General features: G+C 47.0%; 3 protein-coding genes across 3 annotated transcripts; 1 reads left to right on the top strand and 2 right to left on the bottom strand.

Annotated features, from left to right (window-relative positions):
* The first annotated feature begins 9,212 nt into the window (after positions 1-9,212).
* Positions 9,213-13,314, top strand: LOC112887904 (auxin-responsive protein IAA30-like). The gene is made up of 5 exons (XM_025954189.1): positions 9,213-9,771; positions 11,346-11,596; positions 12,440-12,572; positions 12,680-12,741; positions 12,846-13,314. Exons 1-5 carry the CDS (start codon positions 9,446-9,448, stop codon positions 12,881-12,883), a joined length of 810 nt encoding a protein of 269 aa, XP_025809974.1. The 5' UTR covers positions 9,213-9,445; the 3' UTR covers positions 12,884-13,314.
* Positions 13,315-14,499: 1,185 nt separating this feature from the next.
* On the bottom strand, positions 14,500-20,625 carry LOC112883784 (putative uridine kinase C227.14). Its single transcript, XM_025948999.1, has 12 exons — positions 20,427-20,625; positions 19,929-20,062; positions 19,796-19,839; positions 18,835-18,912; positions 18,150-18,345; positions 18,044-18,074; positions 16,211-16,269; positions 16,058-16,131; positions 15,503-15,589; positions 15,289-15,350; positions 15,167-15,195; positions 14,500-14,808 (listed from the first exon to the last, which is right to left on the bottom strand). The coding sequence occupies exons 1-12, from the start codon at positions 20,530-20,532 to the stop codon at positions 14,716-14,718; spliced, it is 993 nt and encodes a 330-aa protein (XP_025804784.1). The 5' UTR covers positions 20,533-20,625; the 3' UTR covers positions 14,500-14,715.
* Positions 20,626-20,829: 204 nt separating this feature from the next.
* LOC112885622 (F-box/LRR-repeat protein 17-like) lies at positions 20,830-25,308 on the bottom strand. The gene is made up of 10 exons (XM_025951202.1): positions 24,395-25,308; positions 23,202-23,303; positions 22,741-22,885; positions 22,474-22,658; positions 22,281-22,385; positions 22,072-22,169; positions 21,729-21,967; positions 21,563-21,629; positions 21,264-21,448; positions 20,830-21,175 (listed from the first exon to the last, which is right to left on the bottom strand). The coding sequence occupies exons 1-10, from the start codon at positions 25,306-25,308 to the stop codon at positions 21,113-21,115; spliced, it is 2,103 nt and encodes a 700-aa protein (XP_025806987.1). The 3' UTR covers positions 20,830-21,112.

Below are 25,308 nucleotides of genomic sequence, written 5' to 3'. Positions count from 1 at the left end.
CCGTGGTGTGAAGCTTTATAGAGCTGGGGGCCATGGCGGGGGGCGTGTGGCCGTGCGAGGCCGGCCGCATCGTTGGATGGGTCGCACGGGCAGGGGGGCTTCGCGCACACGTACGTGCCAGAGGCCACACACATGTGCGCCCACACCGTAGCGCGTACAAACAGCTGGGGTGGTTGCGTGGCGGGGTGCAGCCATGGGCGCGCTGCCGGGCCGACCCGAGACAGCCCGGGCCGACCCATCCAGTGGCCACACCACACCACAGATTCGTCGGGTCACGGGTCTGGATCTGCCTCCCGTGCACAACTAATGCAACTACCGGGTTAGCGGGTGCTGGTTCTGCATGTCGGGACCCGATCCGATAAGGCTGTGGCTAATGGCACGGCAGTGAAGCTTAATTGTTCAGGTCTTCAGTTGATCATCATAATGTAACCATTTGGATGTCATTGAGGTAGTGGTGGTACAAGGGCGAACCCTAGCGGAGTCCGGGCGCGGACGGGTGCGGACGGCGCGCGCGGCACGAATACCCGGATCCATGTGCTAGAAGGACGATTAACAATGGCACCAAGAAAAATTGGGAACCAAATCAAACTGAACAAGGTGTGCCGTTGCCATGATTAGGATGCTATCATGAGAGATCTCGGGGGAGCATCTTTTGGCGCATACAATACTGCCCCTCCTGCCATCGCCCAATAAGATATGTGCATAGGAACAATGTAACATGCTCGCACTTGTCTATTGTATTTTTCTTTTCTCCTCTCTCGCATCTCATGAACCATCATCTCCATCTATCCCTCTCCACTACGCCCTGTTCCTCCTTTCTTGAGCCTTGCTTCTTTTGGTTAGCTGCGGGCCCCGCGGCCGGGCCTAGTGGGTCCGGGGGCTTTGTTTAGCCCGGGACCCGCCTCGCGAAAGCATCGTTAAGCGGTTAACGATGCTTTTTATTTCTTCGGAAACCGTTCGGAAAGGATTGTTAATCTCGCGAGCTGATAGTGTTGTTCCTTTAGCTAACCACCAAATTATAAAGCAGCTTCCCTTTTTTTTCTCTCTGGTGGGAGCAAGATGGTCACCCCTTTGGGTAAACTATGCTTTAGTCGGGTGATGGGATATCATACGGTGGTCCAGACCCAGAAAACTCTGGAAATATTGTCTGCTTTTGATAGTTTATTGTTCACCTGTGGTTTGGACTGGAGCAAGCTCGTTTCATTAACATTTCATCCGTGCAATTCAAAAACATTTCAAAATAATAAATTATTCAAAATAGCGTAGATATTGGTACAGTCTTCTGTGCTTGTTCTTTAAAAAAAACCTGACTTCTGTGCATTTACAATATACAATCTAGTGGTTAGATTATGTGCATTGAACTGGTTTTTTTTCTACCCTAGCTAAATGTGCTGCAGTACATAGAATCCAAACCAAATTGGATTCCCTGCCGTATTGCTACACAACCATGATGAACTGCACCGAAATTTCGATCATGTATTGTCCATTTGACTATCTTGTTCGAGATACCTTGTGTTCCTGCAACCTCCTACACCGGCGAGCTAGAATAATAGTGCTCCATCCAGCAAAGAATCTTTTGGGTCGAATTCGCGGCGAAAAACTGGCGCCGGTGCCTGATTCTCTGAAACCAAACGCACCACTACTTGTAGTTGTAGGTAGAGGTTCAGGCGCCAAAAGGTATCCGATCGATCAGTATAATGCAAGTACCGGCCATGTCGCCCACTGATCGACCATGAAGTTTCTAGGATTCCGGAATGGAGCTTGCATTGCTTATTAGCAGTGCTGGTTAAGTACAATGGACTGTGGTTTTAAAAATGGTCGAGAATCTTTTTGATCGAGCTTTGAGGCGGGGAATTAGGGGCGGTGGCAGCATGTTTGACTATTTGCTGCCCGCTGCATGCTCGCTTGGCCTACACATGCATGGGTTGCATGATCGTCTGCACCGACTAAATGCTGCGTTGCTCAGCGCTGTTGGTGCAAAACCTCATTAGAAAAACTTGCCGTTCATGTACTTGTACTGCTTGGTAGCAGATTTCGTACTGATTGACGGTGAGAGACCTTACTAATTAGCTTGTCATTAGCACTGATGTCGATGTCTCGACGGACTTATATTTCGGGTCGGGGGATTTATATATATATCATACAATTCAAGGAAGCGTCCCAGATTAATTGGTAATTATCCAAGAATAATATGGCACTGCTAGCTGAGGCAACTCTGGGCCGGCTACTGCACGGATGGATCATGGATGGTTACCGATCCATGCATGCATTGACGACGATCCAATCCGAACGAACGACAGGCGAGGATGGGCGTCGATCCGTGGCCTTGTACGTGCAACCAAACGACGCACGGAACCGTCTGATCCACACGTATCGTCGTCTCTGCATCGTCCACCATGTCGATCGCCATCCATTGTTACCAAAACATGGACAAGTAGTAGCGCGTAGGGCAAGTGAGACGATCGACGTGGCAAGAATGCATGTATACTAGCTAGCTACAGCCAGCTACTGGTATATATATATATATATATATATATATATATATATATATATATATATATATATATATATATATATATATATATATATATATATATATCAGGTTGCTGCAAATGGATCATCAGTGCAGCTAGCTATAGCTCGTGCACGTACGTCGTGCCATGAAGGTTTTCCTGCCGACGTGGACGGAGTGCTGGACTGTTACTACAAGCTAGCTAGCTAGCTATAGCAAAGCTTGGCGTCAGTGTCAGTGCGCACGATCGCACGTAAGCGTCCCAATTGAATGGCAATTAAAGCCAGTCGTAGCTATAGCTTCTAGCTCGCTAGTAGGATGATTGAACGACGACAGAGACGTTGAGCGAGCGAGCGAGCGATGCTTACTGGATGTGCCCACATGCGCGTACCGCAAATTAAGAGGCTGTGCCCGTGCACGGAGACCTCGACGTCTCGGAAGAGCATGGACGACCACTGGAAGCACGTACACACACAGAGAAGATTAGCATGGCCCGTGCAAGGATGATCGATGTCAATAATAAGTAATTTTTCTGTCAATACATTTCTTGGTAAAAATCTTCCAGATATGATGCAACAATACGTCGCAGCCGAATTAAGTTAGTGGAGAGAAAAATATTAAAAGGATGTTTGGATCCAAATAGTAATGTACAAAAGTAAATTTTAGCACTATCTCATCCAAACAGGAGTGCTAATGAGATAGGCTAAATTTTGGCTAAGACTTAAAAATTTTAGCATATGGTATGAGTGTTGATAGGTGCTAAAGTTTAACACTCAATTTTAGCCCATTCAAAGTAAACCCTAAGCCTAGCAAATACCTAATATTTGAGCTAGTGAGATTTTGAATGCTCATGAGTTTATCATATATTTCGTTCTAGACTGGTACCCATGATGAGCGAACCAACTAATTTAAGCTCTCGGCTACCTCAGGCACGTGCGGAGGAGACACGTGGCGGCCATTCTCACTGTACGTGTGGATACGTGCGTGTGAAAGTGCCAAGGCTGCAAGGTGAGATTAAGGGTAGGTTTGGAGGAGCTAGTGAGTATTAAACTTTAGCATATGTTAGTAATTATATATATGCTAAAATTTTTATTACATCTTAGTTAAGGTTAAACCCTACCTTATTAGCACTTACACCTATCAGCACTTTGGATCCGAACAACCCGTGCGCCTGCCCGGATTTCTATGATATCATGCGTACGTGGTTTACAGTAGTCGTGTGTGGTCCGTGCAGCGAACCTCTCCCTACTCCCTGCTGCGTGCAGTGCATGCATATGCGTGCGCACAATGCAATCGACGGTGAATGTGATGGATCTGATCTCTGTGCTTGCCGTGGCACGCGGTGGCACGGATTATTCAAACCGCCAGCTAAACAAATTCAAAGCAGGCCGGTGACACGATTCATGGCACCTGGCCAGATATACATGTGTACGTACTGCATCCGTACGTGAGGCCCGGCCGTACACTAGCACTGATGATGGAGCATGAATTACACGTACGGGTGTGTCTACCCGCACGTACAGGCAGGCAGCGTACATACGTGAGAGTGGTGACGTGCACGTGTGCGAAGCTTCAAGCCACGTACGTACAATGTATACAAGTCCCTCCGCTGCGTGCAAACCGAAATTTCCCTGTCCACCTAATAATACGGTCAGAGAAATAGTAAACACTGTACGTCAACAAATCTGATTCCGTTAGCCCCGTCAGGTGAATCTCGACGGGGTAGAGTGACAGAGAAATTAAAATTGTCCATTACTGACCCAACAGAGTTATCTCTGACAGGATTTGTCTGAGGAGCGACTCACAGGAAAATTAAGACCCGTCAGGTTGGAAAAAAAAATCCATCGAGAATCATTGTCTTGTAGACCTTACCCGATAGGAAAATCTCTCACTTCACTGTCCGCTCCCCATCGGTGTTTGATCCCAATGTCCTCATGTTGAAAAGATAAAAATCAGCTCGCAGTGCCCTCATATGAGTAGGGTCCTCGTCTTAATCCCACTGTGATTAATCATCCTCTTGGACCATCTACCGATCATCGCCTTGGCAACCTATTGCCACACTAACAATTACTAATCAGACTTCTTGGAGGTACTTCCTTTTGCTCCTATTTCGGTGAGATGAGAAAGAGGGTGAGGGAGAGGGAGAGAGAAGTCAGATGTTGAAGGTGCATTGTGATAGTAGGATCCACATCCAGCTGTGCGACTATCCATCGACTGAGAATTTCCTAAATTCAGACGCTAAATAAATAGCATCACCCATATGCACATTGAGAGAATTTCGAAGAAGACTTTGATGGCAATTTTAATCCTAGCTGCAATATCCAAAATATCGGTTATTTTAGCAAATCTAAATATATAATTTTTATTATGTATCTAGACATAGCGTATATTTAGGTACGTAACGAAAGCTATGCATTTAGAAAAGCCAAGACAATGTTTAATTTAAAATGGAGATGGAGTAGTATATAAAATTTATACATTCTTATTCTTTCCGGACAATACTAGCTATCGACTCCAATGACATTGCAAATCTTGTGGAGCTGCATTGTCGGCCATATCAGAATGAACCAGAGATATGGGAGGCAACAAGTGGCAGCATGTGCAGGGCTGGTTCTAGAAACTAACATGATGGGGCATGCACTTCATGGGCTGTCAGCAAACCCATGCCAGGCCATGCATCGCCAGCACGGACCGATCATCCATCGCACCGGTCGTTCTCATCGCGGAGGTCAGCGGCGGAGACACGGCGGAGCTTCGCTGACACGGAAGCAGCATGGCCGTACGTGACAGGTGCATGAATGGGTTCTCAGTGGTACAGAGCAGTCCTTTCATCCACAATTTGCAGTCCATTCATCCATAATTTTTCGTCCCAGCCCAAGTTGGATCTGAGACTAATGAAAATATTAGCCCCGGATCCGATGGATAGAGAGCGGAGGATCCTTAGTCCCCGTTGTCCTGGTTGGAGCCACCATCCAAAACCAAAAAGTCACCTTTTAAGTTCCGATTGAAGAATCCAACAGGGATTAAAGGACACTTTAGTTCTGGTCGGAGTTACCAATCGGATTCTTTACGAGTTAGTTTAAAATAAAAGCATCCTATCTAGAGTCATATATGATGTGTAGGTGGGGTGGTAAGAAAATTATACGCGAAGCAGAAGATCTTGGTAAGGAAACTTTTTAGTGTTGCAGATGTTTTAGTCCCGGTTTCTACGATCGGGACTAAAGGCCGAGATCTTTATAGACTCGGATTGACTGTTGCGGTTGGAAAATTGGGATTACAGGGTGTTTTCTAATCGGAGCTAATGAGCATTTCTATACTATGCTCGGTCGCCATTTCTTCCATGCATGGTCCCCCCTCGCTAGCTCTCACATTCTCAACTTCTGATCACTGCTCGAATCTTGATTCTGCCATTGGCGTATACATGCATCCACGCATGGGCCATGGATTGTTGTTTGTTCGCCGTAATTGATGCGTGTGGCTGTTGACTAATGATGGGTCGGCCTGTCTGTCTAGCTAACTACTAGTGTAGTGTGTTTCTTTGCTCCCTCGGCACACTCTTTGTACCCAAGAGACGAAAATTCAACTGCCACGGTGCTTTCTTCAACCTCCGGCCTGTTTTCCTTGACCCCGCGTCGTTGCTCCGGGGCCGGGGCAACGAGTTCAAGCACTCTGGCCTCCTTCCTGCATGATAGGGAGCTCAACGGAAACATGATGTCTCCCCTTGCTAGTAAGTCGTCTTCACCATCAAAATAAATTCAACAAACCATGCATAACCTCAAAACCCTAACTCTTAGCCGCCACCACAAGTGCCTCGACGACAATAGGGCGTCGCTTACCTCCAAAATATATATAGTTCAGATAACTATTAAACTAAATCTAGAAAAATACGACCAATTGTATAAGTTTAGAGCTCAAACTTGGTGGAAAAGTTAAAGTTTGTGCAACTAAAGCATTTAGAATAGTACGTCGATCAGAGCTGTTATGTCTATCCATGTAATCTAAGAGACGACTTACCGTAGACATGATGTAACTACGTACTCTAATCTAGTAGTTTGTAGCTGACAGCGTCCAAGCACATGCATTCTCGCATAGTAAGGTTTTTGCTGGCCAGTGCCGTCACTTAAGTCATTAAATCCCAACACAATAACAGTTCACATGATACGTGACACATCAACGGTATATATTATTATGTATAGTCATATATGGGGAATGAAAATATATTGACAAAAAATTAAAAAAAAAACAAATGCGTTATTAATAATTAGGGTTGTAGTTGGGTAGCTAGCTTAGCTAGCCAGGCCAGTAGCTCCCGTTGGACGACTACTGGGGTCGTGGAGTATGGTGCACGACACGGGAGCTCCACTGTAGCACATCATCATTCATGTGAGAGCAGCCAAGCCGAGCTAGCTGCTGCTCACGCACCTTGTTTATCATTTTTCCTTTTCATTTTTTTTCTAAAATATAACGATAACAAATGTACACGCACACTCACTCACTCGTACGAACAATTACCTGTATATATGAACTGACCCGAGGGACCAAAGTGATCGATCCCCTGCTTCTACGGTCGCCCGCACACAAGCGTGCTCATGATCGATTCGACAGCACGCGGTCCGGACGTGGTGGGTCCCACTCCCACGTGATTTATCTCCTTCCATCCTCGTGCAGCGCTTGCCCTTTCCTTTCCTGCCATGAGATTGTTATTCAGTTCTTTTTCCTGATTTTTTTGTGTTTTTTTTAGTTCTGGTCCTAATTTTTTTTGCATAATTTTGCTTGAAAATTTTCTTTTGCTATTTTTTATGTGTTGTAATGTTTGCCACTTTTTTATTTCTTTGCTTTTTTATCTTAACATTTTATACCCAAACTTCAGGTGCAAACACACCCCTGTAACTCGGAGCTTAAACCCGAAAAGACAGGTTTCAGTTCCACCGCAAGGAATGAACCTGACCAAGTGAGCTACAGTGTACCGCGTACACACATCTTGGATGCATGGGCCAGCAATAGTAGTGGATACTGAACATTGTACAACGTGTGTCCCGTACGGTCTACGTACGTGGTTAAGGTACCGTACTCTCTTTTTCTGGCGACGAAACGAATAGTCAATCTTGCTTCCATATCTTTTTTCAATCGCGTTGATTAGTTAGTTGGTCAATCACCTATCTATCCAACACATGCGTTAGCTAGCTTGGTTATTAGCAGCGAAATAAAGGCGTGTCGTCACATCACATCAGGCTCACACGTGTGGTGTCCTTGGTGATCTCATGCGTGCATGTGTGCAGTGCATGGTCCACGCATCATCCTGCACGTACAATTCCTTACGGTCGAGCTGGCCAGCCCTCCCCCTCCGTTCGATTATTTGGAATCCTAAACAAACGGGGCCGTTGTATGGTCCTTACCATGTACGAGGGAGGACCTTAAAACGAACCGTTCATGTTTGTATTCATAAACTCTAGATTTTTTTTAAAGGAAAAAAAAAGAACACATCGAGACGTGTAAACATTCTCGAGGACTACAGATCCATGTTTACGAATCGCAGCATCTCCTGCGCCAAAGGGAAGCACCACGATCAACTCTAGGGAGAAAGAGGCGGAGTGGAGATGAGAGATGTGTTCATGCGTTCACACCCATGTCCTGTGCGTTGAAACCTCAAGAACAGCATGCATGCGAAGAGTCTTGACACAAAAATGTTAAGAAGACCGTATTTTTGTAAACTTGGGGATATTTTGCCAACCTTCCCCCTCCCCTTCAGAAAAAAAAAAAAAGCCGATGTAAAAGCCATGCCTGGGATCCATAAGTTCCATCCCGCTGTTGGAAATGCAGGCTTTCCCGTTCCCATTTCCAAACGGGCCGAGCCCGACTGCCAGAGGGTAAAGATGCATGTGGGACCAGCTAGCCGGGGAGGTGGACCCACACCGGGGTAAGTGTGGGTCCCACCGCATGGTCATTTTCACGCGTGTGTGGCCTCCAGCTGGTGACCGGACCGCCTTTTGCGTGCCCCCCGGGATCGCAATGATATGGACCGAATTGCATTGCACACATCCCTCTCACCACCAATTACCCAACTATTTAGCGCACCAGTGCTGTGAAGAAAGGAAACAGTGAGCTGATTGAGAGAGAGAGAGAAAAAACACGAAAATCTTCCCACTTGAAAATTGCCAATCTGTTTTCTTTTTGTAAATTGCTTGCCACGGCCCAAAACCGGTGATGTGCTAAGAAAAATCTTGGAGTGGGTTAAGCATAGGCCACATCCGATTGGTTGGTGTGGCTGGATAAAGCTCAGAGTGTAGCTAGGAAGATATCGGATAGTGTTGCCACAGAGTGGATGCACAATGTTTTATATATGTCTAATAAAGCAACAATATTTTTTTCCTTTTGTGTGTACGATTGGACGCTTAAAAAAACAAGCATATTCAGATGGATTTTTTTTCTTTGAACATGACTAAAAATATAGCAGCAGCCTTAGATTAGTGGGGAAAAAATCGGATCAACAATATATGTTGATGGTAAGGCCAAGGATATACACTGCACGTAGCTAAAAAGGAAGTTGATTTATCATTTGGTCTGAATTTGCATCTGAACCCCTCTCGAAATGGGCCTATACATTGTAAGAAGAGTCTTGTTTTTGCAGGGTGGTACGCGCAAAATTCAGCGGCCATGCACTATGATGGCCCTATTATTCTACACACCCACACCCACACCCTGGTGGCATTATTACTCGTGGCCCCTCGTTAGCTTGCTCTCTCTTCCTCTTTATCAGTTTCCCTTCCACTGCATTTGCATGCCTTTACATTGCAATTGCAAGCCCCCTCCTACCACCCTTCCCTCCCAAAGCAGCCAAGCAAGAAGCCAGCCAGCCAGCGAGCAAGAAGCCGCGCGAGCTAGCAGAGGGAGCAAGAAAGCAAGGAGGTGACGAGCGAGGTGGCTGCGGCGGCAATGGCGGCAGACCTGGGGTTCGAGGAGACCGAGCTCCGGCTGGGCCTGCCCGGCGGCGGCGGGGGCGGAGGAGGGGATGGAGAGGGGGCAAGGAGCGCCTCCGGCAAGAGGGGCTTCGCTGAGACCATCGACCTCAAGCTAAAGCTGGAGCCGGCGGCGGCCGCCGTCGTGGAAGAGGAGAAGGAGGTGGTGGATGCCGCCAAGGACGCCGCGGCGGCCGAGGAGTCCCCGGCCGGGAAGATGAAGCGGTCGCCCAGCCAGAGCAGCGTCATCACCGCCGCCGCCGCCGCCCAGCCCGACCCCGCCGAGAAGCCGCGCGCCCCCAAGTACGTTGTCGTGCCCACCCACTCACTCCTCCAGCTTCCTTCTTCCCTGCAGCTGCTTGTTGATCTCCGTACGTGCATGCTTAGCTTCTCCTGTTCTCCATGCCGTGATGTAGAGCTAGAGCTAAGCAAAAATTTAACCCTAGCTAAGTAGCCGTAGTCAACGAACCAGAATCTCTCATCAGGGATACATGAAGCAGCAGCAGCAGCCTGAATTATCACACAGCTCTAGCTTTTGTCGATCTGCCGCCATGATTGTCATGTCCGTGCAGGGCCTCCGAGTCCATGTCGCAGTAGTACAAGCTAAGGAAATGCCTCAACCTTTACGAGAAAAGATAACAGACATTTATATAGTTACAAATAGTGAAATGATCAAACTTTATTTGAAAACAGATAGATGCTTCATCATCATTTGCTGAGATCTAAAACAAAAACATGGAATAGCTAGCCTAGTGATGCTGCTCTAAGCATCAAGAGCTAGCAAAAGCAAACTAAAGATCTTTGCAAAATCAGCTTCAAAAAAAAAGATCTTTGCAAAATGCAAAGTAAAAACACAAACTTTGCGTGCAAATTTAGAGGCACGGAACTACTAGCTGGATCTAGGGCGGATTTGTTTATTAGTTGCTCGAAGAACACGATGCGCCGGCTGGACACGAACCAGGAGCGAGGGACAGCGGCATGTTACGTGTGGGGCGCCGGGAGACAGCGCCTAGTGCCGACACGATAAAAGAAAGCCACGCCTGCCTTTCTTCCCCTTTAGTTTCTCTTTCTCTCTTTCTGGCACAGTGTCATTTTTGTCCACATCAACACCATTTTCCACGTCACTTGCTGCTGCTGATCCTGATCGGTCGAGGCTTAGAATTGATGGCACGGTAGAAACAAGCACTATTTTTTTTGTTTTTTTATTGCCCCATACTGCCCTTGCCTGCCGATGACTATACATGCATGCAGCATGGTCCTGAGCTACATTGGGTTCACCGTTCACGGATCGCCACTCTAGATCTGCCTGTCGTCCGGCCGTTTTTTTTTTTTTGCTCTTTTTTTGTTATCATTTTGCAAATAGTTGTGTTGGACAGTAAAGTGATAAGGACGAGATGTTAGTTTTGGAATTATGTTTTGCGAAAAATATGTAAATCTAGAGTTAGCTCACATTTTACATGAACATGTTTAAGAGGGGAAAAAAGGGGGAGAAGAAACAAAAGGTGGCAAATTGGAAGGTGGTAGTACACATACACTCCATGTGCCACCACAAAAGGTTCCTCCTTTTCCATGAAAACAATTGGCACCTCTCTCCTCCCAATAGTACCATGGACCACTGGATGAGCTGATGATCTATAGTTCTATACACATCTATATGTTTGCTCCAAAGTAGAAAACAAAATGGTGCAGTAAAAAGTAGAACCAAAAGGGGGAGAATATTTCGGTTGCATATGCAATTTGCAGTAGATTAATGAGCTGGGAATCTAGTGAGTGTCAGTGTCTGTTTTAACCTCCATGGAAATAATGTTATTAGCTATTGTTGTCTTTCGACAGAATTATTTAACCAAATGTTGACTTGGTGATTTACCTGCATGCAGGGCTCAGGTGGTGGGATGGCCGCCGGTGCGCTCGTTCCGGAAGAACATCATGTCGGTGCAGTCCGAGAAGGGCGCCGGCAGCAAGGACGCCGACGGCGACAAGTCCTCGCCGGCAGCCGGCGGCGGCGCCGCGTTCGTGAAGGTGAGCCTGGACGGCGCGCCGTACCTGCGCAAGGTGGACCTCAAGATGTACAAGAGCTACCAGGAGCTGTCCAAGGCGCTCGAGAAGATGTTCAGCTCCTTCACCATTGGTACTTACCACATCAACCCAACACATCATCATGCATGATTTTTTTTTTCTAAAGTTCACCAAAAAGAGTACCAAACAAACATACAGTCTTTGTTAGGAAATACACACGCAATGATTCTAGGTAAATCATTCTTTCTCATGCAACATTGTCGCCTTTCGTCGACAGCTCACTTATTTCTGCACGAACCATGTAGTCGGCTCATGAATGAAAGAAACTCTGAACATTCAGAAAAGTAACTTGTGATCACCAATGCACTCCATAATTTTGCACGGGTTGGGTAGGATTGGAAGAACTTGCATTGGGCATATGATTGCATTGGCATCCGCCTGTGTGGCGGTGGTCACCATGTGGTTTCGCCAGTGGTGCCCTCCATGATTTGCATCCTTGGTAGGTGTCTGCCCTGGCTGGCATAATGCCCTTGTCCCTCCAACACACAGATCACTCATCATCGATCCAGCATCTCATCTCAGCTCATCCTCTAGCTGCCTGTACATGTAGCTCATGGTCATGTGTGCACGCTTCAGTAGTTTAGCTCTCGATGAGCAGTTGGTCGTCCATCATTGCCATGTGCTGTTCTTGGACCTCCATGTCTAAACTAATCCACATGTTCATCGGCGTGCACATATCTTACAGAGAAAAAGGATCGGTGCATACGTAGGCACTGATGTGGCTCAAGCAACAACCACAGATTTGTCTACCCCTAATAAAAACCATTAAGAATTATATGTTTGTTAATTTCCAAAGTGTAGGCTCGTCAGTTGGTTGCAGTTGCAGACCAGTACCTGAAAAATGGGTTCAGAATCAAATTTGTGATTTTTTTTTTCTCTGGCGACGATGATTCAGGAAGCTGTGGGTCCCAAGGGATGAACGGCATGAACGAGAGCAAGCTGGTGGATCTGCTCAACGGATCCGAGTACGTGCCGACCTACGAGGACAAGGACGGCGACTGGATGCTCGTCGGCGACGTCCCGTGGGAGTGAGCACTGAGCACTTCGATCTGACTTCTTGTTGCATTCTACTCTGACCTCTTTGCCATGGCAATGGCGATCAGCTTCCTCACTGCATGTGGAAATTTCATTTCAGGATGTTCGTCGAATCGTGCAAGCGCCTTCGGATCATGAAGGGATCAGAAGCCATTGGCCTCGGTTAGTACTTAATACTTCATAATTAATCTCAGATTTGGACCATTAGTAACTTTGGAAGCTGAAATAACAATGCAACTCATTTGGTCTCAATTTTTTCTTTTCAGCACCAAGGGCCATGGAGAAATGCAAGAACAGAAGCTGAACAATGGGTCACCAGATGCAATAGCTCTGCAGCTCTACTCGTCTCTGTATCATACTCGTCCCTGTTCTCCAAGCCTGTACCTCCTGATCAGTGAAGTCATTTTGGTGTGTCAACTGTTCTATCAGTTCCAGTGAGTCAGTCAGCCAGCCAGGCAGTCAGTCAGTTGGTCAGTCAGTGTTCAAGTCTCATCTTGTCATATACAAAAGAGAGAAGCCATGAACATGTACCTGTCCTATAACATTGTCTTTTTGCTCTACCTGCTCTTTTTCTTTTTGGGCACAAAATGCAAAGGCACCCTGCTCCTAATGAAGGGGCCCTTTTGCATCTTGTCCACCAAAAGTTGTTTAATTATATTACCATGGTGTGTCAATGGAACAAATAATTGTTGCAAGCTGTTAAAAAAATGTATTGTATGAGCCTATCTTTCTTTCTTTCTTTCTATTTTGGCTATTTCTTAATTATCTTGGTGTCAATGGAATCAGAAGAGGATAGATAAAGTCCATGGTGAGAGATATTGAGATGCTTTGCTTTGTGGTGGATAGACATTGCATTGCTGTTCACCCTGTCCCTGTGTGTTTTTATATGTGGAGCCAACTATGAGACAGGAGCATGGCATGTGCTCAGTGATGGGGCACTGTGTTTCTATATATACATTTATGCATCAACCACTGCAAATTTCCCAGCTTCTCACTACTATTATGAGGCATCACACTTTGGCTGCATCTTTGCTGTCTGCTGGAGTACTATTCTATACATGCCAGTGTTTGGTACATTGTGCCCCATGTCCTGAATGATAAAGGATGCAAATGCAAGGTTGGCTGCTACCCAAAGTTGAGCTGTTGTTTTCTCTGTTTTCTAGAGGGAGGGTGGGGGGGAGAGGGGGAGAGAGAGAGAGAGAGAGAGAGAGGCCTTGCATTGGAGTGCTGGAAGTTGTTGCCATGATTTTTGGGAACTTTCAGCTGCACCTTCCTAGTAGCAATGAGTGTCTCCCAACTAAAGGTGCTTTTGCATGTGTTTAATTAAGCAAAACATATTTGGCTTTGGAGATCATGTCCCCTAACAATGATGGCAGGCCAGCTTTGAGTCTTTTCAAGTGCCTGCCCCTTGTCCACCTTTATTTCAAGACAATCTGTGCTGCTGCTTGTACCAAGAAATTGTCCACTACGCAGATGTTGATAGCTATGGACAAATATTCTTTTTTTTTCTGCCGAAAATCCATGGAGCATCTTTTGATGAACTACTGGTAACTTGTTTCCCAAGGTTACAGCATGTTTTGTACATCAAGTGCTTACCATAAGTGTGAACATAACTTTCAGAACCATGGCCATTTGTAAAACAAGGTTTCAATGAATATAACTTTCAGATTCATGGTCGTTTAGCCAAAGTTTTAACGAATATCTACCCCTCGTTTTATTGAACATTAATCTTTGCAAGCATTTTCACTCCCAGGTGGAATAAGAAATGTAGAAACTGGGAGTGTTAAAATCGGAAATGAGTGGCTGGCGTAGGCATGTAATCCTGGACATTTTGCTCCTTCAATAATGCAACAACAAATCTTTTATTCTCTTCTAGAAGGACAATGAAATGATAATAGACATAAATTTGAAGAGTGGTTCTGTTCAAAAAGATGCCCAATAAATTATTTAATAATCCCTCAACTGTACATCATGAAAGAATATCGATCTTATTACATGCACATAATCACCATGGAAAATTGGAAATAAGCATTCAGCTTATTACATGTACAAGAACTCCCATGGAAACAACATATTGGTGCCTTCGTCTCAACACTACTAGAGCCACAATCCTATTTCCAATCAAAGAAACGGAGTTTAGCTTGAGAGGTCCATAGATCTGATCACAAGATCAGCATTCTTTCTTGATTCCATGATAAGCTCTGCATTTGGACGGTCGTTGTATGAGATCTGATTCACAAGACCAATTTCAAAATAATGAGAATTAGGAATATTCAGAAACTGTATGGGGAGGAAAATGACAGTGTATCAGTGTTTAAAGCTGAACATGATTAGCAGCAACAATCCACAGTAATTGCTAGCAATGCAGTTTTTTTTCCCTGGGAAAACCAATATGACCGAACAATTCTACAAATGTAAGGAAGGCATCATTTTGGTCATTTGGTATAAATTAGGAAAAGGTTTAAGGAACGTCAGATAGCCTTCTTGAAAAGAAACCAGTGCAGTTTCATTTGAATTCATGTATGCATATACATGCATGCTCTGTGTGTGGTTAGGACAAAAGAGGGTTAGAAAGAAAGAGAATTACCCGCCATGCTGCTACATCTGGCTCTTTTCCTGGCAAGAGAAACAAAATAAAAAATGAATAAGATGCATAGATAAAAATATGGCTGGAATGCTAAAGAGGAAACCACAACCAATAGGGCAAACCTGTCGCAATATGTCTCTTGAGCACTCTTTGCATGGAGACATCAATGTCAATGTCAATGAACCTAAGAACGTAATTTTGGTCATTAGAAACCACTATTTTCACTCCAAAGTCCAAAGTCCAAACAGGTCTTTATTTTGTTAAGGAACATAAAATAGATATGTATTAGACTATTAGTGCGACCTATGGTTGCATGGCCTGCATCTGCATACTCACCATTTCTCGTCAAACAAGTCTCTAATTTCCCTCCAAACATCTTCTTCCAGTAATAGATAATTCCCTTCAACAATCACAATTTTGTGCCTGCCAAAATCATGGTAATTTGTGGTAATTTGGCAATCAGCATTTGTAAATCCTGTACTCAAAGGAACTGGAGCATTTAAGGAAAGGCGGGGTTTATGCAGGAATGCAGACATTACACATGGAAGAAGTTACAACACAGACAGGTTACAATCTGATAGGAAGCTAGAAGAACAGCAACAAGATTAAGATCTCATGAAGATTTATTTTTGCTGCCACTTGCATACCCAGGAACAGGGGAAGAAATTTACAACTTGGAGCTTAACATAACCATTCATGAAAACAAATGGGCAGTTAGCAGTAGTTAATATGATCATGTAATAAAGAATAGCTAGTGCATAAACTCCAATACTAGGAGATGCTAAGATTAGGTTGATCCAAAAGTTCTAGAAGACCAGTGCGTCTGGCACCTTTGACTAAATGTATGAACAAGAAGCATGGTACACATTTGAAACTGTGAAGTTAACTTACTGTGGCTTTACAAATATGTCATTCTCAACTGGGTCACCAACACCGTGATCAAATGATGGAGCATAAACTGAACCCTGCAAACCAAGATGTTCAAAGGATTCGATCAAATACTGTGCTACTCAAGAACTCATTTTGCAGGTTGTTGGGAGATACCTCTGTTCTTAGGGTCTGTAGACATTTCAGAAAAAGTGATGGATTGAATGTCCACGGAGCTAAAATTAATGAGTATATGTTAGTATTTGCATAAATACAGTTTAAGAACACATTACGTCACTCGCCCCCCGCGTCGCTCCCGCGTTGGCGACACGGGCAGGCATCCCGCCGCCGCCACCACCCCCTCCCTCCTCCATTCCCTTCCCTTTGCTGCGCCGCCGCCTCAGCCGGTCGCCGGAAGTCCGTGCGGCCCGCAAGGACAGCGGCGGCAGGGCAGCCCCGTTCCCCTTCGCGTCCAGGCGGGCTCGGCCGCTTTGGTCGCCGGAGGGGCACAGCTCGTGGCAGCGCCAGCGAGGAAGGCCAGATCCGGCGCCGGCGAGTGTGGATCCGGTGTCCCCGCGGCTGAATCCGCCGGCGGTGGCTGCTCCCAGGCGTGGGGGCGACGGCACGGCGCGGGATCGACGCCCGGCGATGGGCGCCTGGAGGCGGCTCCGACACGACGGCGCAGTGGCGGCGGCTCCAGCGTGACCGCACAGCGAGTGGTGGCTGCATGTGGAGGCGGTGTGACGGCGCAGAGAGTGAAGGCGGCGACAGGGGGTCCGGGAGGCGAGGTTGGTGGTGGTGGTAGCCATGGTTGGCAGTGAGATGGGCTTCTGGCAGCTGCGGGCAGGTGGGTGCCGGGAGAAATCCTGCTCGGCGGTACGCTGAGCCGACAACACCGACGCCTTGGGCGCCGTATTCCTGCTGAGGACGTTGTCAAGGCACCCTCCTCGCTTTGATGGTGGATTCTCCGGGTGAAAACCTTGCCCATCTCCGGCGGGCGGCGTTGGCGGGGCTTAACGTCATGTTCTTCCTGAAGACACCGCCTTTGGAGTTCCCTTTCTTTGCAGTGCGCTGGAGCCTTCACTAGTTGGTTTGACGGCGAGCAGCCATGCATAGCGTCGGCCGTGTCGGTGCTAGACCCCAACCTTGGTGAACTAGGCCAGGTGGTACAGTGGGCGGACACTTGAGGGGCGGGTGTACACGGTGGCAGATGGTGGCCAAGCAGTGTAAGTTGCCGCAGTGTTGGGAGGGCAGGACCTCTGCCTGGCGCTTGAGGGCGACGGTTTGGCCGGACCGTGCGCCAGAAGTGACCACGAAGTTGGCAGAGGTCGGCGTGGTCGCCGGAGGTCCTTGCCGAAGTGACAGTGCGGTGGTGGTCTTTTTCTTGGTTGCCGGAGGCCCCGTGCGACATTTCTACTTCTTCGACGAGGCGACTGGGTGGCTTGGACTCCAAAAGTGTTCTATCAGATCTTGGTGGACGTTGTGCAGCAGATGGATGGCCAGAGGCAGCTATTCGGGTATTGATTTGACAGCTTGCCGCGACCTACGGCGGCCAGCCCTGCTCGGCGGGTGTTGGTCCGGTGTAGGGCAACTTCGTGAGGAGGCGCAAGCGGACTCGATGGCCTAGTAGCTACACAGCTTGCAGCGGATCACGACGGCTAACCCTATATGACAGTGGCTAGTCCGGTGTGGGACATCGTCGGCAACAATGGCGCTGGCAGTGACAATGGTTTTATCCTCTGAGGGACTTCACCCTGGTGATGGTGGTGCGTTTTTGGTGCTCGAGCGATGGCGACATGGAGTGGTTTCGGTGGTGCGCTGCCCCAATCCAACCTTCTGGAGTTGTCTGTGTGGTGCGGTTGTTAGTTGCTTTTCTTTAGTTTCTCTTTGTTTTGCCTGATTATGGCCTTCCAGGGACATAGTCTTGTATTTTTCTGTTCACGCCGTGTGCCATTCGTTCAAAAAAAAATACAGTTTAAGTGAAACGATCAAACAGAGAACAGTACACACCTCCTCTTCTTGCATGTGCCTCTTTTGGATCCTACAGGCACAAGAGTGTTAACAATTTGGGAAAGCAACTGAAACTCAGACACGTGTTACCCAAAAGATAACAAACCTCCATTGCATCAAGCTGGACACGATAAAGGTGGAAACCATCCATTGGAAGCATTGCAGCAATTTCCTCAGTAGGAAGCGGTGCTCCACTACCCTTTGCGTGCTTCTGGGACCAAAGCATATTAACACGTCGAACAACTTCAGAAGCAACTGTGGACTTGCCTGCACCAGGTGGGCCAGCTAGGCCAACAATGTACCTGTTGAGAGCAGTAGAATCAAGTGGTTTAGCAGAATATTTTTCAAGAAAGTTTCTCAAGAAAATGGAAGAGAAATGTCTCAAACCTTGTTGACATGTCAATTTCATATGTAGCACGGGGCAAAAAGATCCAAAAATGATCTACAATGAGAAGGGTACTTTCTATGCTTTGAATAGCAGTTAAATAATCTTCTCATGTTTTAAACAGATCTATTTGTTTCCAAGCTAGGTGAGTGAAGGTCTTCAACAGGAAAAGGCTATAAATTCTCTTTGAAGAAAATTAGCATTTTACTATTCCTGACCAGAAGAGATTGGACGATAGAAGCCATTTCTGCAAACATGGCTAACATGTTCAAGAACTAACATGTCTTAGTGCAATACATTCAAAACCAACTACATAAACCATCTTTGATCGTTGCAAATTTGCAATAGAAGAACATGATTGCCCGATAAATAATGTCCCAAAACAGCACCAATAGAAAAGGCTTACTTTGAGTCAAGGTGTTCAATATTCTTCAAGACAGAAAGAAGGTGTTCAGCCAAAGTGCCATATACCTCCTCCATCGACCTTCAAGTTTAAAATCAAATTTATCAGTATGCCAATTGCCGAAGACTATGTTGAGAAGATCAAACAATTGTAGATATAATCCTTCTGTTTTAAGACAAGTTGCCCCAAAACAGGCCTATCCAAAGAAATTAATGATAAAGGAACAAGTTGCAGCCTTGCAGGCTGGTCATGGAAACAGAGACATGTCCAAAGCATTGCTAGTCTGCTAGATACAATTCAGTTTGAATCACTGGTCCAAAAGAAAAAGAATAAATCTGCGCCAGCTGATGTAAAAAAATAAAGAAATCATTTATTTATTTATTTCATAGGTGATGGCATCAGCTAACTTTCTAGCATTTTATAAATATCTATTCTTCTGAAAAGGTCAGGGATTCCCCAGATTCTCTGGGAATATTTACATCGAAACAAATGATCAAATTTCATAACTAGAACATGGGTAAAATATGGCCTTATCAATTCAGAAGGGAGCAGGCTATTAAGTCAACTAATAGGATACTTAATTAGTTTTTTAGAATATGGAAAGATACTTAATTACTGTGACAAAAGTTCGAATCACTTGTGTGATTGTATAGAAGAGTGGAAGACAATGGTAAACTAACAATCCTAATTTTTATTTCATGCCGCCACACTTATTTCCCAGTTGAGCTGCCTGCTCAAAGGTCTTTGATTCTAGCTGGATCCAATATTTCGTCATAAATGACTAGTGCCCTAACTGAATATGTAATGAGATGATGATTTTCACACAACATCTAGCGAAACCCCTGGCAAGAAAAATGCAAGTCCCTTGTACAATAGTAAAGACCAAATTAGTAATCCAGTGGACTAACAATAAAGTGGCAATGAACATTTTTCCCCATTAGAAAATCAGAACTAGGTGGATTACTTGGCTTCTATCTGTGGAGCTTGTTGTCTTTGGTAGCAAGGAACCTGACAAAAAAAAATAACAATGCTAGAGTCAAGCATAGTAAACATTCATGCATAGAAAACTGCATGCGAGACAGGGAAACCACACTCACATTTTGTTTCTTCCTGTATGCATCTTGAAAGCTTGGCTGCTGAGGAAATGCCGGCTGGAAGCTAGCACGGATTGGAGGCAGTGCCCTCATCATCATTTTGCTTCTCACAGCATAACTCCTACAAGCCACGAACCCTGCAGAGGCAGCGAGATCATGCTTCTAAGCTATCCGTCGAAACCACAAAAGGAGAAGACATTCAGATAGCACTAGCAGGCAGCCAGGGCTTAAAGGTTTACTACGAGCAAGAAATTTGCATTCAACACTAGGAGCCGCAATCACGCGATTCCGATAGAATCACAAGAAGGTCGAAATGCTGCAGGGTTCAGAATGTCAGTAATTCCGAATCTGTTCAATTCCAGCCGATAGGCCACACTTGCAACTTCCTTGGATGAAGATCGAAGCGAAGGCAGATGCGAAGCAGTAAAATTACCGTACAAGGCCTACTAGTTCAGGGATTGGAGCGAGGAAGCTGCAGGCGGGGATCGATGGATCTCTTACCCGCCGGGCCGGGGACAGGCCGCCGGCAACACGACGGCGGCCGGAGCAGCCGCGCCTGCGCCTGCGCCGCCGTGGTGGACGCGATGGAACTCGACAACGACTCCATGGCTGCTCCCTTCCCTCTCTGGCTCCCTCGATCTGGCGGGATCAGCTGATAACGACGAGCAGGGTGCCCCGCCGCCGAAACCGAATCGGAGTGTGAATTTCTTTCTTTTTAGACGGAATCGTAGGGTGATCGGCAACGGTACATACAGAGAGAGACAGAATCCGAGAGTGACTTTTGCAGATTAGCCCTCTTGCTTGCTGCATATTGCCTGACGCGGACTCTGACTAAACACACAGTACAGGAGGACCTGACTGCAAATCTGTTCTAGTTCATCGATCACTCAGACACAGGCCAGGATTGCAAACAATCTGGTGATGGAAAAGCATAGCAATTATTGTCCTGGATGAACAAACAGTGGTTTCAGAGTACAGCAGGGCCTGCTTGCACACAATTATTGTTCTACAGACCCACAGGTTTAACACGCGAGAAAATTCGACAGCATGAGTAATAAATTAGTACTACAACTACACACACTAGATTGAACATACAGAGTCTAGGGAGGCTTGCTCTACGCTGCTTCTTAACGAAGACGACGACAATGCCAGCCGCCAAGGCCTCGCTTCGGGCGCAGCTGAGCAGCCTAGGTGAGGTGAACCGTGCACTGGGTCTTCCGCGGCCTTCCCCATTTCTCCTGCTCCTCCAACTGCAGATAGAAAAAAAGAATGGATCGCTCAAGTGAGAAGCAGAGTGATGGTGAATTTCTGGCTGAAGGTTTGATCATGAAGTCCTACCTGTTCTATCATGAAGTGGGGGACGTGCACGCGCTTGGACCCGTCCGCCAGCCGCTTGCAGGGCAGCCGGGGCTCCGCGGCCGCAAACTCATTCAGGACCTGGTTCCTGATCGCGCCGATCAGCATGTCACGGCAACCGTTGACGTGCACGTCTTTCAGCTTCGGGCACTGGATCAGCAGCCGTTCTGAAAGAGCCACCATAAGGATGTCAGTACTTGGTACAACTAATTAGAACTCGTACCATCTACTGCCTACATTTCAAAACCAAGAAACTAGGGAGCATGGCATCCTGAACACACCTGGATGAAGATTCATGCAGGAGTTGAGGTTCAGATCAACCAGTTCTGGGCAATTCACGTACAGGGCCTGTCGCACATGAAAGCGGTAATGAGCACACAGCTTTACTATGGGCAAGATCCAGAACAATGATGCATTAACAATCGCATAAAGCTTTTTGACACTTACCTCGATTGCAGAACAGCCCCACAGGCTGAGTTTCTTCAGAGAGCTGTGCTTTATGATCACTTTCTGGTAAGTAGGCTGCTGCTTTTTCTGGATAGGCAATTTAGAGCAGAATTTGATCCCCCCATTAAGATCACCAAAGTACGATCTCCCAGCTTCAGGCTGTGGGTTAGCACATATGCTCTTGCCACAGTCCATGAGTCGAAGGAGTGGCAATTGTGCTGCAGCCACCTGGATCCCAGCTGCATGTTCAGAGAACAGAATTCATTAGCATATTTGCAGCTATGAGCATTGAAATCTTTTGAAACAACTGGATCGAAGGAACACATCTATGTGGAAGGCTTACATGAAGTGATGTTAGGGCACAAAGCCATGAGGAGACGGGTTAGGGTGTCAGGGAATGCGTTGCAGATCATCCCAAGGCCATTATCAGTAATGCTAGACCTGGATATGTAAGCATGCAAAAATCAGATACATTAAGTAAATTTCCAAAACAGAATAAGAAATGAACAGTTTGGTGACGCAAACATTTCATCATCAAACATTGGTGCTTACCCGCTTAAGTCAAGCAACTCCAAGCTTGCATAAGAACGAACAATAGATGCAACAGCTGCATCTGTTATTTTTGAACCTAGAACCAGAGACAGCATGCATAGGCCCCTGGTGAAAGGATTAAAAAGGGATTAGATAGGTTGCTGATATTAAAATAACAAAAAAATCATGGCAAGGTGTGATGAACTGAAGGTACCTGAGATTAGCAGTCTCTAGAGCAAACACAGCTTCATTGCATAAGCGAATTGATGAGATGTGCATGTTTCTCAAGTTTGGGCAGGTACGGCCCAAACTATCCATTAGAGCAACCAGATCAGTAGAATCATTATTTTGTTTGGGAAAGACCAGCGAGAGCTCATTCAAATTAGGGCAGTTCATGACCTGGAAAGTGAATGACTGAATGAATTAATGCAAGATAGCAGAGAATTGCACACAAAATAATTGCATGAGTGCCTCAACTTACCGCTTTGGTAAGGGAACAAAGACCTGATAGCCAAAGTGTTGAAAGGCTTGATGAGCTAATATTCAGAAAACCAAGACTGCTACAGCTATCTAATTTAAGAACTGAGAGAACTCGCTTCTCAGAAACAAACCTAGATAGCTCATCCCTGCACAGAACAGCACGTGTCAGTTGGATCACCCAAACTTGAAGTGGTAATTTAACATTACTAAGATGCAGGTGGTTTTTAGATGGCTTTGGTGACAATAAACCACAACAGACACTTTAAGAAACAGGAAACAACGCTCTGAAATTATATAGAAACTTCAGGCATTAGCACAAGTTTGGTACTGCACATTGGCAAAGGACCCTCCTGCTCCACTCAAAGTGAAGCGGTGAAAGTCATACAGAATTATGTGGAAGAGAACAAAATATATAGAAAGATGAAACTCAAAATAGATTTAGTATTAGGAGCTTTAGCATACCCAGTTATCCTATTGACTGCATTGTTAGCCATGCTGATATCCAGGGTCTGTAAATTAGGACAGGAAAATGCAATACATGCAAGCATCGTGGCATCAACATCACTGCAAAAATTGTAGAAAAGAACATCTGGTTAGAGCATATCTCACAATAAAGAGACTGAAACATAGAATTTCTGATTATACAAGTTAAACGCTAAAAGACTAGATCTAGACTAACTATCCACCGCCAAAAGACCCAAAACAAAGTTTAGGATTTCACTTTTGCTTGAATTAAAATCAAGCAAGCAGGTAGACAACATCTGCATTTTGGTCACCTGTGGAACAATAGGAATCCTAACAGAAAGAACACCAGACCTGCCACATGACATGATGCTCTTAATTTGCATACAAAGTTCCACATAAATCAACAGATCAGGAAAATTGTCCTCAATGCTAACCTCAATCCCGCATCTGCTGCAGAAATTGCGAAGCAACATAAGCCTGGCAGGCCATAAAATTAATTTTGCAGTACTATCCAGGTCCCTTTTACCGTCAGTACTAATTTTTCAGCCTCATCCCCTAGCTGCTCAAAAGGCCAAGTAGCATTTCACTATCTAACATCAACCACGCACTAATTCTACATCAAAGCTACACGAGCTGACAGATCCGTGCTTCCTACTCTCAGATCAGACCAAACCTCACGGCACCACAGCTAGAACTTCCCTAAGGAAACCACATCCAGCAAGAAACTAAGTTCAGATAGTCAGACCAGATCAGATCGACGCTTAGATTGATCTCAGCAAGCATAGATCGTACTCCTTACCACCTTTCCTTTCCATTCACGACTTGATCTTGCTGCACGATGTGTATCCAGAATCTAACCGAGCACCGAACAATGATCACGGCACCAGATCAGATCACACATCGGCATTCAAAACCATCCCGATGGAACAGCAGTGCAATTCCACTAGTCCAGCCAGTCAGGTAAAGGTGAATTCAGCGAGAATTTTCATGTTCGCTCGTTAGCCCCCTCCCATTTCGATCGAGCGAGGTTATTAGCATCGAGCTCCAGGCCGTCAAGTGTGCCGATCCAGGAGCGCAAGAACCGTCCGGAGATCAACTCATCGATCTCGGAGGCGCCGCCGATCGGACGGATCCGTCGGATGGTCACTCTTTCGGTGTGGTTGTGCATGTTGGTCAGTTCGTTTTCTCACCTGTCCATGCGGAGCACGAGCCTGGCGAGCGCGGGGCACCGCGCCGTGAGCGCGCCGACGGGCCTGACCCCGGCGGCGCGGAGGCGGACCTCCTCGGCCCCGCGCCAGACGCGGCGCGCGCACTCGCGCCAGCCGCGGCTGACCCCCGCCGCCGCCGCCACGCCGCGGGGCGCCATCCGCCGCAGCACCTCCACCAGCACCTCCCCGGGCGCGCGCCGCCCCGCGCCCAGCTCGACCCACCCCGGGCCCTCCTCCTCCTCCTCCTCCTCCTCCTCCTCATCCGCCTCCCCTCCCCCTCCTCCACGTCCACCACCTCCACCCTCGCCCTCTTCCTCCCCGGCACCGGCGGCGGCGCCACTGCCAGCGGCACCGCGTCCACCACCGCCTCCTCCTCCGCCACCGCCGGGTCGTCGAACTGCAGCGCGCGCCGCGGCTTGTTCTGCTGCGGCGGCTCCCCCGCCTTGCCGCCGCCGTTCCCGGAGGCGGCGGGGCCGGGGACGGAGCAGACGTGGCCCTTCTTGGGGAGCCCGCACCGGCCGCAGTTGTAGCTGCCGCGGCGCTTGGGCACGGGCTGCCCGGCGGGGGCGGGGACGGGGACGGCGGCGTCGGAGGCCATGGGGGTAGGTGGCAGATCTGGCGCTGGGGCTGGGTGGTGGTGGCTGGGCCGAGCAGCTAGGGTAGGGTTGGATGGGGACTGAGGGGAGGAGGATTGGGGGCGCGGGGTGGGGAAATAGAGGGAGGGAGAAGAAGGCGGGAGATTGGCGCGCGCGAGGTTGGCGCCATTTCCTCCTGCGCGCGAGTTCCCTGTCCCTCCCTCCCTCCCTCTCTTTTTTTTTTCCTTTTGGAGTTTTGGCGCCGGCGGGCTCCGGTTGGTTTCGTTTTCGTGGTCGGGTTTTGGAAGGTTGGTGAGCCAT

Source organism: Panicum hallii, chromosome 3, assembly GCF_002211085.1.
Source record: "Panicum hallii strain FIL2 chromosome 3, PHallii_v3.1, whole genome shotgun sequence".
NCBI classification, from domain to species: Eukaryota; Viridiplantae; Streptophyta; class Magnoliopsida; order Poales; family Poaceae; genus Panicum; species Panicum hallii.
The sequence above is the reverse complement of the archived record's forward strand: the minus strand, read 5'-3'. Positions and strand labels throughout refer to the sequence as shown.